The 12,893-nt window shown below is 53.0% G+C and overlaps 4 protein-coding genes across 4 annotated transcripts; 1 reads left to right on the plus strand and 3 right to left on the minus strand.

Annotated features, from left to right (window-relative positions):
* Window positions 1-393: 393 nt before the first annotated feature.
* CPAR01_01883 (uncharacterized protein) lies at window positions 394-553 on the minus strand (the record flags this gene model as incomplete). Its single annotated transcript, XM_060486171.1, has 2 exons — window positions 394-405; window positions 458-553. The coding sequence occupies 2 exons, from the start codon at window positions 551-553 to the stop codon at window positions 394-396; spliced, it is 108 nt and encodes a 35-aa protein (XP_060353499.1).
* A 1,664-nt stretch (window positions 554-2,217) lies between these two features.
* CPAR01_01884 (uncharacterized protein) lies at window positions 2,218-2,532 on the plus strand (the record flags this gene model as incomplete). Its single annotated transcript, XM_060486172.1, has 1 exon — window positions 2,218-2,532. One exon carries the CDS (start codon window positions 2,218-2,220, stop codon window positions 2,530-2,532), a length of 315 nt encoding a protein of 104 aa, XP_060353500.1.
* Window positions 2,533-6,504: 3,972 nt separating this feature from the next.
* On the minus strand, window positions 6,505-6,804 carry CPAR01_01885 (uncharacterized protein; the record flags this gene model as incomplete). The annotated part of the gene is made up of 1 exon (XM_060486173.1): window positions 6,505-6,804. A coding segment is annotated over one exon (300 nt), but the record flags the coding sequence as incomplete, so codon positions are not given.
* A 5,091-nt stretch (window positions 6,805-11,895) lies between these two features.
* Window positions 11,896-12,444, minus strand: CPAR01_01886 (uncharacterized protein; the record flags this gene model as incomplete). Its single annotated transcript, XM_060486174.1, has 1 exon — window positions 11,896-12,444. One exon carries the CDS (start codon window positions 12,442-12,444, stop codon window positions 11,896-11,898), a length of 549 nt encoding a protein of 182 aa, XP_060353502.1.
* Window positions 12,445-12,893: the final 449 nt, after the last annotated feature.

Genomic DNA, 12,893 nt, shown 5'->3' on the forward strand with positions numbered 1-12,893 from the left:
GATCAGGCATATACATTTGCATTAGTCCCGTCGATCCAGGAAACATCCAAGAGAAAGAGCGTTTATTGCTGGCTACTGATGACCACTCGTTATGCTTTCAAGCCATGGGAACTCCTATCGATGCCAAAATTACCGCGAAAAATTCATATGCGCCAAAATCTTTGCCCGAGACCTGCCACGCCTGCGGTCACCCCGTCCTGTCAAGTGCCGATCGCTTAGTCCGTTCCATCGGCTCTGCGACAGCCTAGACAATGGTCGAGACCGTCTATTCGGTTCCACATTCGGCGGTGGCAGACTTTTTGGCCTTTTTTGCGGCTCTATTCCTGAAATATCCCTTCTTCGTTGAAGTGTCCCGGACGGAGTGAAGCTTTCAACCGACTCGGAGTTCACCGTCTACCGGTTGTACTGAGAACCTGTTAGAAATTGTTCCCGCGTTTACGATTCCTGCTTAACTTACGACGACACAATCTTCGCAGCGTGCACCATGAACGTTGACCCAACCAGGGCAGTCAACGCCATGCTTGTATCTGTTGACGCAGGGGTATCGGTCCATATTGAATGGTTCTTCGGAAAGGTTCGAGTCTGAAGGTGTTCGTTGAACAGCTGAGTGTTGTTGGTATGAGAGTCTGGATGAAGCTCGAGTCGTATTGCTGGATGTTTGTCTGTGTTTCGGAATGGACAAGCCAAGTTCAGCAACGAGTTGCGAGAGGGCCCTCTTTATACTTTCGAGGTCGGCCTTCGGCTTCTGGAAATCGCACAAGTCCTTCTAGTTGCCTACGTCTGCCTTGCACACTTGCAGGATCATGTTTACAAGAACGTCGAAAAGGTTGCAGTCTGCATGCTTACTGCACGCAGACTGCTAATTACGGCAGATTCTCCTTTGGACATAGAAAAGTCAATGACCCTCGCCTTGGAGCAACTACTCCATACCCACTTGATACTATACACCCGCACGAGGCGAAGCATGACTTCAACCGTGGCCCATGCTTCCACTGAAAGCAAATGTCGCGGATTGGCTGCTTCATAGACGTGGCTTGGAGAGAGCAAAAGAGGAAAATGAAAACTGACAGCAGAGTTGCAATGTCAGTTAACAACTTTCGCTACCCGGGTTTCCCGGTGGAGGGTAGTCCTATCCCCTCCTCGGCGACGTGCTGGCCCCTCAACCTTCTGGGTGGATACGCCAAGTATGCCTCTCAAGTCAAAGTCAGACATAATACTTCCATATAGGCGAGCTCGAAAGGATCCTGGCCGCTGGATCTCAATTTTCGGCTTGCTGCAGGGTATCGTCCAGAACGGACCCCGGAAGCTCGTGCGACATGAGACGCATCCAGGACGCCCATGAGGCTCAAAGGGGTGCAGTGATGGGCATCGTGATCTGCAGGAGCCCGCGACCTGACAGGCGGGGAGGGACGGATGTGAAGCCGTTGACACCACCAAAGACGCGGGCCAAGGTGTACAAGAAAATTCGTCTTACCAAGCACTAAACCAACCTTCAACAACGTTCACGCGGTCATTCTAGGGGTCCTTTCTGAACTATATTCCATCAAAACTCAGCCACTGAACGCCGTCCCGAATAACCGCAGATTTGGATGGTATGCTGCGGTACGGTACCAGAACGATGCGGAGTGACGGGCGGAGGGGTACCGGCGGCATATGCAGAGACTAATGTACTATCTTCTCCATGGCACCACAGCAGCTGCATGCCGGCCTTTTCAGTCTCGCTGACCATCCTGGTTATTCAGCTAATGCAGAGTCGTCCCGAAAGAGTCGAGCCGTCGAGGATCCTTCGCAAGAAAACCACGCGCCACGTTGTATCAGACAAGGCAACGCCGCCGTACTTCCCCTCATTCAAGGTTTGGAGCACGCAAAAGTATGCACCATAAACTTGGGATCGAGAGCGGACGTAAGAAATCAGGAGACTTGAGGACAAGTTATGGCCGATACAAGTTTTCTGGCCTCTGTTGCCTTAATAAATCAACTCGCCTATAGAGTTGGCTTGTACAGCTCCATGTTTCACCGACGGTAACCTCGATTATGTTTTCCGTAATTCGAATTGGCACGGGACCAAGATGATGCCGACCAAGCGACGTCTGTCCATGGCTAGGGGAGCTTACTGGATCATTCATCAGAGTCAACTCCCAATCAACATACCAGGTAGTCAGCTGCGCAAATCGGTTCGACAATCTCCATCGCGTATCTGTACCTGGGTTCAACACGATGATCCTCGTACGAGACGACCACGTCGCTACACATGGAACAGCGGATCCCCATGATAGTCTGGCGGGAAACAGTGGGACAGAGCCCGTTGAAGGTATGCGTGTGGGTGTGAACTGCCTCGAAGGATACTTTGGGTATCTCCAGCAAGTCGGGTGGGACGACTCCTCCGAGTACTGCGCAAAGCATCACGAAGCATGGTCTCCGCTTTCAACTGCCCTCAGAAGCGGTTCCATGATAGACGCCCGGATTCTTCTCGGTAACGTAGCCTCTGGACGGGAACTAAGTTCCGGGGAGTCTAAGCCAGACCCGTCCTGAGTTGCTTTGAGCGCCGTGGAAACTCATAGACGGCCCCTGAAATTTACGATTCGCCCGTTCCAGGTGTGCCGGACCAGCATTGACAGAGAGAAGAATGTCTGCCCAGCCAGCCATGGCGGATCGGCCGAGGCGTTTGTGTCTTTGACTTACGGGGCGGATGGCCGGAACATTTCGCGGGGCGCCTCGACAGCTCGTCATCTACTGAGGAGCTTTCGAGGAAGTCTCCCAGGAAGTGCTGATAAGAACGACTACATGAGGAAAGCCGAAGTCATCGCGCAATTCCCATGACACATCTCGGGATAGAGCCTGGGTAGCTGGCAGCTTCCCCACACGGGCTATTGCTGTGTCACTGCCACTCTGGCCACCGGAACTACCCATCAACGACGGAGGGAAGTGTGAGCTATCACCAATGTCTTTGCTGGCTCGGAGACAGAATGGAACGCTCTGTCGTTGAATGGCACCTTGATCCGTTGGCTCAAAGCTGTGGCGGTCCCAATGTGCGCGTAACTGCATCAAGCAAGCTATCCTAGCGGTGGCGCCAGAGCAACATGGCGTAGGTCATTTACTTGACGGCAGGGCGACGCCCCCCGCAAGATAAGAATGCAGTCTTTTCTGAGTTGGGAAAAGAAACTGTGATCTACGAGACATAGCATCATGCAGATATGGTCTCGACACCTTGGCTAGCATGCCTATAGGCAGGCTCCTGCTCATTCCTCCTGAAGAGGATGTAGGAGCAAGTAGCACTTGTCTGCTGGAATGTCTGGCGAACTGGAGCATGGGGGAAACGGGCGCGATGACACTATTCCCATTCGGACTTTATTTATATCTCGGCGGTGATTCGTCGACAGCGCCTCAACCCCTCTCGTTGAACGTCGCCTGGATGCCGAGCTCTTTTGTTTTCGAGCAAGTGGGCAACGTGCGTGTTGTATGGTTTGGCCGCATACTCCGGGGCTTCCTGCAGATTCTCAGGCTGACGCGGTAGACTCGAATACCTCAAACTTGCCGACAAAAAAGAATTCGCGGATCGCACCTGTACGAATGGGTCGCGAATGTCGGCAGACGCTCTGCTGAGCTCAGAATTCCTTGACCAAGTGGTCATGAAGACGGGATGCAGACGGCTTTACCCGAAAGCATGCCCGAAGGCTTCGACAACGCTAGTCGGGATGTCACAATGACATGGCCTAGCGTTGTGGCTCTGTGAAAGTGATAAAGAGCGTTCCTGGCGTTTCAGTGGACAACCATCAGGGATAACCTCTGCTTTGACTCGACTCCTCTCTCTGGCCCCGTTCAAGTTTCAACTCACGGGTCCCCGACTTCGGTGCTAGGTGCGTGTGGAAACTTGAGTACTTGGGATACAGGAGCCTTGGGCGCAGTCGGACAGAGACGAGGGGCCGCCGTCGAGACAACAGAAGAGAGCCGACCTGGCGTCTTCTGCCTTCTTTCCAGAATGTCCAGCTGACGTTACATGTGCAGCAAGCGGCGGCATATTAGTGCCCACGGCTCGGCGAATGGACGGAACAACACTGGGTTGGTATTATCCTTGGGACGAAGGTTGGGCTACCGGAGCACCGACTTCGTAATGTCCACAACCGGTAACATGCCCGTCGTCTCTTCTGGCCTCGCCAGCAATGGTCTCTGATTAACTTCTGGGTAAACTCGCCCACCCCTGAAAGCAGAAGCTCCATGGTCTTCGGCAAGTAGGCGAAGACGAAGCAAACAGCAAACGATGGAGAGGTTCCCTTGCTAAACAGGGCGCCAAGCTCACCTGAAGAGTTGCCTTCGATGATACATCTGTGAAAGGTGAGCAACCGGGTTCACGGGGCTTCAAGTTACCACCCGTGGCTACGACGGTTCCGTCTGCGGTTGAGGGCATGGCCCAGGCAGGTCTAATGGCCAGTAGGTCGCCCTACAGTCCGTAGGAACCGGGGCGCGGAGACCCATGCATAGGCTATAGTACCAGCAGGACCTACCTTGGTGCGGCCCACGGTTCCCAGGAATCATCCAGCACGCACGATGCGCAGGACTGGAAATGGTGTCAAGAAAGACTTTTCACGCCCCTTCCCTTGCCTTATCCCCGCCGACTAAAGAGGATCCGCTCAGTCTCTTCAACCTCTCAGAAAGTCGACGGAGTATACCCCGACCCTGGTATTTACCGAATAGAATTTGAGTTGCAAAGAGGCAAGAGACAAGCAGGAGACAAGAGCCTAGCTTCAACTAGAGCGGCTTCGTTTCTGCAACCCGCAAAGTATGTTGAGGTGCCGAAGCGACTTGGCCTGGCACACACCTACGGATACCCATTGCAGAGGATCACCGGGGCTGTTGGGTCGTCCGCTCGCCTGTCTGACTTGCAGCGGAGGAGAAGCAGCGTCCTTACCTAGGAGAAGGGGCAGAAAGGCTGAAGGGGCAAGGAGGGACCCATTCGTCGACGACCCCGGGACCCGGGGCTATGTACTGCGTGCAGCCATGCTAAACGGGACCAGAGACTTCCTACTTTAGCGGCCGCTGCATCCTGGCCAAGATTTGGGACGACTAGGTTGGCGTTGGTATCTCGGATCCGGACGGACGACAGTGGATTCCAAGAGACATGGGGACTCCGCCGTCTCTATGTCGCAGTTGCCAGGAAAGGGACAGGTTGAGTTGATCATTGACGTGGGCAATCAAGAGATCGAAGAGTTTTGACACTATGGAAATTCGGTGGGGGCTTTGGAGAAAACCAAATATTGCCCATGTCTCCAGTACTGTCCAAGCGATAGTTTGGTGGCCTCTCTTCTTCAGCAGTAGGACTCGGAGCACAGTCTCTCTCAATCTTTCCTCGCCTAGCTGACTGACACCTGGATACCCTCTCGAATCTGCTCGGTACCTTTACGGCGTGGATAGCAGGCGTTTACGAGGCGTCGTGGCTGGCACTTACATCAACACTCGAGAAGGACCATCGAGATCCCCGCTCGCTGGCTGTTTTTTTTTCTTGTCTTCTGCAGGTTTTACCCGGCAAAAGAGGGGAGAGGAGTCAAGTAGGAGGATCTGCAACGCAACTAGGGAGCGAACGCGGAAAAGGGGACCTTGCATCTGCCCAGAATTTGATGCGTGCTTTTTGGTGCGCTTCCGGCTTCCCTGGTGTTTCTCGCCTGAGTGGGTTACTGTGTATGTTCCAACGTATTATGGCCCGCCTCAAATGTGGCTCGACAGCGTTGGCTTCTTCCTCTGCTGGCTGTTCTTGGTCCGTCATGGGACGCCGGCCGGCGGGTGAACGGTAGACGCGGTTCCCTCGCTCACTCCGCCGCGCCCACGTCAGACGGTCAGACGCGGGCCGTCTCCGGAGCGCCATCAGGCCAGCCTGGAACGATGTGTCGCCTACCTCGCCTGCGCTATCGAGATGAAACGAGTTGTTGAGATGGTCACCTGCGATCGAGCACGTGTCTGAGCTCGAGGAAAACGATACAACAAGCGGGTTCTTGGCGTGATATCCACAGTTGCGAAAAGCCTCGTTTCTTTTTTATTTCATGTTCTCCCACGAAAAGACCAAGACACAGAGTGATACCGTTCTGCGAGTCAGACTGCGAACCGGGGGGCAGATGTTCTGCCTTGTTCCGACCCGAGAGTCACCCATGGACGATGGACCTCAGGAGAGTATTGTGGATTTGTGCCAATTTCATCACAGTTTTCTCTTTTGACATTCTGGTCACCGAGGCTTAGCCAGGCGCCCCCATCGCCATTGCATGCAGAGACAATTGGTAGCTCATCTGTAGTACGGAGACACATGTTGGCTGCTGCATCCACACGCTTCTGTCACTGCCTGCCACACGAACATGGCTGGGAATTGGCTTGCTGTATCTGTACGGATACTGTCCCACATTCATTAGAGGTAACGACATGACGCTCTGATTCGCCAGGGCAAGGGGACTGGCCGGTCGGCACCCAATCACTCGGTGCCCCCAGACGGAGCGGTATGCTGCCGTACGGCGTGCCACAAGGTTACACTCTGTCCCTGCGAGCGGATTCAACGACGGCGACGGTAATAGCTTTTTTTGCCATCAGGAGACAAGGACCCAGAGGGAAAGTGGACTTGAGTTGACGTAGGTAGGTCATGGCCCGCCGTTGCACGAGGTGAGGGAATGGATCCTCACCCGTAGCAGCTGTCGGGTTTGACAAAACGGGCAACGAGAATAGCCCGGATGAGAAACGCCCGCCCACCGGGCAGAAACTTCCTCGGATTCTTGAGACTGCCGTGGGTGGTTCCTTGAGTCCTGATACCAGGGAGCGTGTTCTTTGACCGCTGATTTGAAGGACGCATGGTAAGGAGGAACGACGCGCGACGATGCTGTCTGATGGGCGTCTTCCTCAGCATCGGCATCGTTCCACATTGAATGTGGGCACCTTTTTTTGTTTGATTCAGTGACGATGGTGTATCGCGTATGTCCATGTGCGTACAGATACATCGGCCTCGACATGCCGTTCAAGAGCTTTACGTAAGTCCTTGAAACGGAAGGTGATACGATTCTCAACGTTCCAGCCTTCTAGGACCTTGAGCTTCTTTTCGACGAGTGAGCCTAGACTCTGCGGCGGTTGGCTTGATGGTTTCTTTTTTTGCCTTTTCCTGCATATTCGTTCGTGTAACTGCCACGCGATACGTGCGATGCCGTTCTCAATCCGCCGAGCAATCCAGCGGACCGTCTTGAAGATTGGTGTCTAGGTATCGAGCAGCAGCAGCCCAACGCCGAGTATAGCTGAATCAAGAGAGAAAAGCAGCAGCTTGCGGCATTGGCAAATCGCTTGGATGCCGTCAAAAAGCCCGCCGCGGCGGTCCCTTTGGTGAGATTTGATGCGCTGTCGTCCAACTCGAGTTTAGACCAGACGATGTGGGAACGGGGATTCGTCGGTCATTCCAAGTGACAGGCACGCTGGGCCTCGGGTACGTCACCAGCATTTCCATAATTTTCCTGTCTTGCTCGTTTCCGATTGCTTCCCTACGTGCCTACGGAGTACCAACTCCAACTTACCAAGTACACACCCCTCCCTCCCCTTACATGTACCCTCGAACCTCAACCCTCAGTCCCTCAGTCCCTCAGTCCCTCATTCCCTCATTCCCTCATCTGCCCGTCCAGACTAAAGACTGGAAGGACGGAGGTGGTCCGTTGAGATCCATTTCACTACGAAGAAGGGATCCTCTCGATGTAACCACTAACCAAGTAGCTTCTTGAACCGAGTTTTCGATGCAACTGGACCATCTTGCCCCCCCCCCCCCCGGTTACCTAAGTACCTACCTGTCTACCCGGCTAGATACCACGGTACGGGACGCATATGTGGGCAAACAACTGAAATCTAAATATTGCTTAGTCAGGTCGCAGTTCGTCAAGGGACTTTGTTAGCCGTACGGTCCGTACCAAGAACCGCGCAGAGTCTATCTGGTTTACCAAGCAGAGATGAAAGGTTTAACCAAGCGCATGGTACCTACGTTTTCGTCATGAGCTGGCCCCTTGATGGATGCTTGTGTAACCGAGACCCTCCCCAAAAGACTAAAAAGACCCAACCATAAGGTTCAACCGTTCGAGGAGGGCAATGATGCAGGGTCGCAGGGTTGATTCCTGTCCCTCAACTCCCCGTGTGTGTGTCTCTCTCTCTCCATATCGTGCGCTGACATTCTCTGAAGCGGGGGGTGGGGGGATAATACAGCCAGCCGATACAGCCAGCCACTTCGGCCCCCAAAAGGTCTCTGGGTGATTCCAGAAAAAAGAGAATCTTCCCATGCATCAATGCGGACCATTATAGCGCCGCCGATGGATGGGAAAACGTGTGTATGTACACTACTTGACTACAGTACCTATGTCTGTCGAGGCCCAGCTGGGGGTTCTTGCTCACACCGATTCGATGCCGCTACTGCGGTGAAGAGATGTGCGCCCAGATCTTAGGTGTGTGGCCATGCTCTCATCCGTCATCATGGCGCGATTTCTCCTGCGATGGTTGTGTGGTTGCAGGGAAAAAAGAAGACATTTCTCCTTCAAAGTTTACACTACCACGACTACCTAGTGTCTTGTACGCCTTTTCCCCTTCCATCCATCCAATCCATCCATCCATCCTCTTGCCCACCCCTGTTCCTTTTCGCCCTGCAACACGCTCGACCCGACCTAGTCTTCTGCCCTGCCAGCGCGCCATGCCTTTCTTTGATACCAGCCTGCCAGGGGGTACTCTTGCACCCTTAAGGGTCCAAAGGCAAAAAGTCCCTCGAAGGCATCTCCCTGTACCTACACCATTCCTGTGTAGCGAGACAACGTCTCTCTTTCTCAATCTCTCTCTGTCTGCCGCTGCCGCTACCGCTGCTGCTGCTAAGCTGGTCTACCACCTTGGCGGTGGCAGCTCCGATGGTGTGGTCTAGACTCTTCTATTTCGCGCAGCAAGTGTGGCCACTACTGCGCGAATGGGTGCCACCGCGGGATCCCGGAAGAAGGGGCCCTGCTAGGCTCTCCGTCTCTTCTGGAATGGATTTTTTTTTTTTTTCGTTTGGTAAGGTACTTGATGATGTGTATGGCGAAGCCAGACTGGATGAGAGTGTAGATGCAAGTTTGCATCATGATACATGATATGTGGCTTACGGGCCTTTTTTTTTTTTTTTTCTTCTTCTTCTTTTTCTCTCTTCACTCTCACGACTCCACGAGTCACACTCACACTCTGTTCGCTCAGATCATATGCCATGCGGGCTGCGGACCTGCTATAGCCCGCACGTACATACTGTAGATCAATAGTATGAAATCCTTCCCTCGTTCGAAATGTCTCAGTTGCTTTCGAGGTCTCCCTCCGGCTCTAGTCATGTCATGCTAGACGAAAAGCATCTTGTCTGGAAGGGGTCGCCGGCGTATACGAGAAGCGCCTGTGCTGCTGCTGTGCATGATTCTATTTCCCCCTTCCTCTGTTATTTCACTCAACATTCTGATATACCGTCCCTCTTGGGGGTTTTAGAGGCAACTAAACACTCGTGGGACGATATAAACGGCCGCCTGTCCTTACATCAGCCACCAAAACGCGGCCATGTGTCTTTGTGTTATCCCCCGCCGGAGGGCTAAAGCAAGCATACAAGTCAGTGTTTGTCGTTTCTCACTTTTGACGAGAATCGTCATATCGCACCACACACTTCTTCACCCCCTTCCCCTGGTCATGGCGGCGCCGCCAACTATTCCTAATATCGCTCTTCTTGCGGGATGAGATTGACGGGACGGCGACTGAGAGACAATTTGCCCTGATTTTGCCCTGATTGAATAAACTGCCAGGGCAGAGAAAACAAGAGTGCCGAAACCTCGTGTAGTCTAGTCTATCAGACTAAGATGAAATAGCTTGCTGAATACCTGGATACCTGGGCAGCTGAGAAACCCTGTGTTTGACAACCAGAGAGACTACCTACGTAGTATGTAATGTAGTCTTACATCAGCATGTAGTAGATTGATACTATTACGCTATCGACGAGATGGGTCAAGTGCTGTTTTCCTTGGCTTTGCTCTTTTCGCCGCCCTCTTTTTCGCCCGTGCTCACACGCACCGTAAACGTAAACTTTCGTTGAGTGTTTTCGTTAGGTCCTACCGCCGATGTGACCGATGTTCGGTTTTGCTTACCTTAGCTTTGCCTCACTTTCTGGTGAACCCCCAGTTTGACTAAAGGAACCCTTGCTTGGCGTGCGTAGTGTTTTTTCTTTCCCCCAAAGACGGGGGGGATGATGAGTGCGACGGAGAGGCGCAGACATGCACACACGCACTCTTTCCGTTTTTCCTTTCACCGCGCTAGAATCCTGCAGAAGGGCGTTCTCTCCGAAACTCCGAAAGGTTGTTGAGTCTCCAAGGCGGGCGTTGGAGAAGAGTTAAGCAGCTTTAGTGTACCAGAGAGAAGGGTGGTGGTTTGGCTACTGCATAAAAGAGGCTTTTGCTCGGCTGGCTAGCGGGTTAATTGGTGGTTTAGGGGGTGTGTGTGTGTGTGTGTGTGTGTGTGTGTGTGTGTGTGCTCGGGAATCGGGATAATGTTCCTTCAAAAGGTGAAGACTTGAACCGATCACAAACCATGGACTGCAGAGAGTCACAGACTTTTTTTTTTCTCTTCTTTTTTGCATGTGTAGTTCTGTGTAGTGTCTGCGAGTGTGACTGTGCGTGGTCACGGTGGTGTGGTGGTGGTTGCTGGCTGAATTTATTCCCGATGCGTTTCTGGTTTGTGCCTGTGTAACCTCTCCCGCGACTAGCGATCGGTGGAACCGTCGAGACCACGCGCGTGACACGTGTGACGGGATCCGGGTCGGGGATCGCCTCGCATCGCCCGCGTACCGGATGCGACGCTCTCTTGGGGGAGGCTGTTTTGCTCACTGTGAGGTTTCGGCAGAAAGGATTATGTTTACCCAACCGAATACACTACCTAGGACGAAACATTAGATACATCTGCTACTGCAAAATACACCGCTCGTGTAATACTTCTTCTTTCCCTTGTTTTCACAAAAATAAGCGCTATAGCTGCTACGGTAAATATTCTTTGCTTAGCGTGGTTTATGTTGTGTCGTGTCGTTGTCTGTTCTCCCCATCTACCGTCTCAACTCATGATCGCAGATCGTAGAACTATGGAATCATGGAATCATAAGGATACCCTCTCACAACCACAGACGTCCTGGTATACGTCGTGACGCCTTAGTAGTTCTCGTGTTGGGGGCATAGCGTCCGATCGACGATGTGGCGTCCCCGTGTTCAGGGGTTTTTCCTCTCCCACCCAAGCCCTCTAACTTCTAAGAGTAAAACTACACGAATAGTGCACTGAAGGGTTTTTGTCTTTTGAATTTTCCTGGGACCCAAGGTCCCAAGCAGCGCCACGCACGACCACGGCAAGCCAAGGACAGGAGGGACAGGACCCAGATCCGGAAGCGCCGCGCCGTTGTGTTCAGTTTGCGGGAGCTTGCGCCGACAAGGTTTGGCGCCGTCTTGCGATCGTCTTACACGGCACGGCACACACGGACACGCGCCTGGCTCATTGACCCTGTCCCAAAGATACGGTCTGGCAGTGGTCGGGTGCTGCAGCGCGTCTGATCGGACAAGAGTCCGGGCGTTTTGTGCCAAATGACAAATCAAATCCGAATGTGAGCCTGGAAAAATCCCGTCTTGATGATCCCTGCGGTCCGATGCGGTCCAGTTGAGATCTCGTCGCAAACTTTCGTGATGAGCAAAAGTTAATGAAAAGAGGGCAAATAATCAGTGTGTATGATGATGTATGATGTACCTCAAAACTTGGACCTTCCAATTGTCGGGCGATCGGGATGTCTCTTTTTCCATGAAGCCTCGCAATTTCCCTGCCGTTTGGAGTCTGGAGTCTGGACCTGCTCTGACTCTCTTTCAACCACCACACCCTGGTTCATGCAATTATACCCAAAATGCTGTTGAGAAATGATGCTGGCAATGCTGGATTCAGCGCACACACATGGAATCCACACTTGATGACACGGCACATCTCCCACGGCACACCCAATGCTGCTGCATTTCGCGAAAGTGGGCTCTCCCCTCCTTTTCGATAACCGGCTACATCCGTCATGTTCTGCATCTGCACCCATCTGCCGGGACTACATACAACCACCCACGGATAATTTTGGCTCGTAAAGATGGATGGGTTACAAAGATCAGAGGGGGCAGGGAGGGGGGAACCGAGAGGGGGGTGACATGAGGCGGGGACAGACGACAGAGAGACAGACACAACGAACGAGAGGCTACTGCTGCTGAGTGGAGGGAACAAGAAAATGTGGTCTTCTATTTGGGCACATACGATCACTATGTGCCGTTGATGATGCTTCTCTTTTGTCATACCTGGGACGCCATACCACCATGAAGAAGTAAAAAATAAAAAAAAATCCGGTCCCAATGAGCCCCTGCCAAGCCCGCCCACACACGTCTCTTCACGTCGGATCATCGGGTTGGAGAAGAGCGACTGACCATGACATCTTCTCCAAAGTGATTTGCCCGCTGTGTGCCCTGGTCCCAGGCTGTGTAACAACAACAAGAAAAAAATTGCTGAAGTTCGTAGTCGCAAGACGGGGGAGAATTTCTCCCCATCACAACCGAAAAACTGAGTCCCAAAAGGGAGGCTTTCGAACAACACACGCACCCCCCCTGGTCCGGTAGGCCGGTGCCCCCGCCGCGATGGAGGCGACCCTCGCCAAAAAATCACGATCGAACTGGGGGAAGGGGGGGCCTTTCGGGCCTCCAAAATCCCAAAATCGGATCACTCTGAGTTTTTCTCTTCATTAGGTCCCCAGGGCCTTAGCGTAATCGCAACCTTGGCGAAAAAGGTAGGGGTAGGTAAGTGGGTGGTGGTGGGTGTAAGATTGTGAGAATTGAGCTCTTTGGGACTTGGGTTTG

This window comes from Colletotrichum paranaense (assembly GCF_030867605.1).
Source record: "Colletotrichum paranaense strain IMI 384185 chromosome Unknown Scaffold_2.1, whole genome shotgun sequence".
In the NCBI taxonomy this organism is placed as follows: domain Eukaryota; kingdom Fungi; phylum Ascomycota; class Sordariomycetes; order Glomerellales; family Glomerellaceae; genus Colletotrichum; species Colletotrichum paranaense.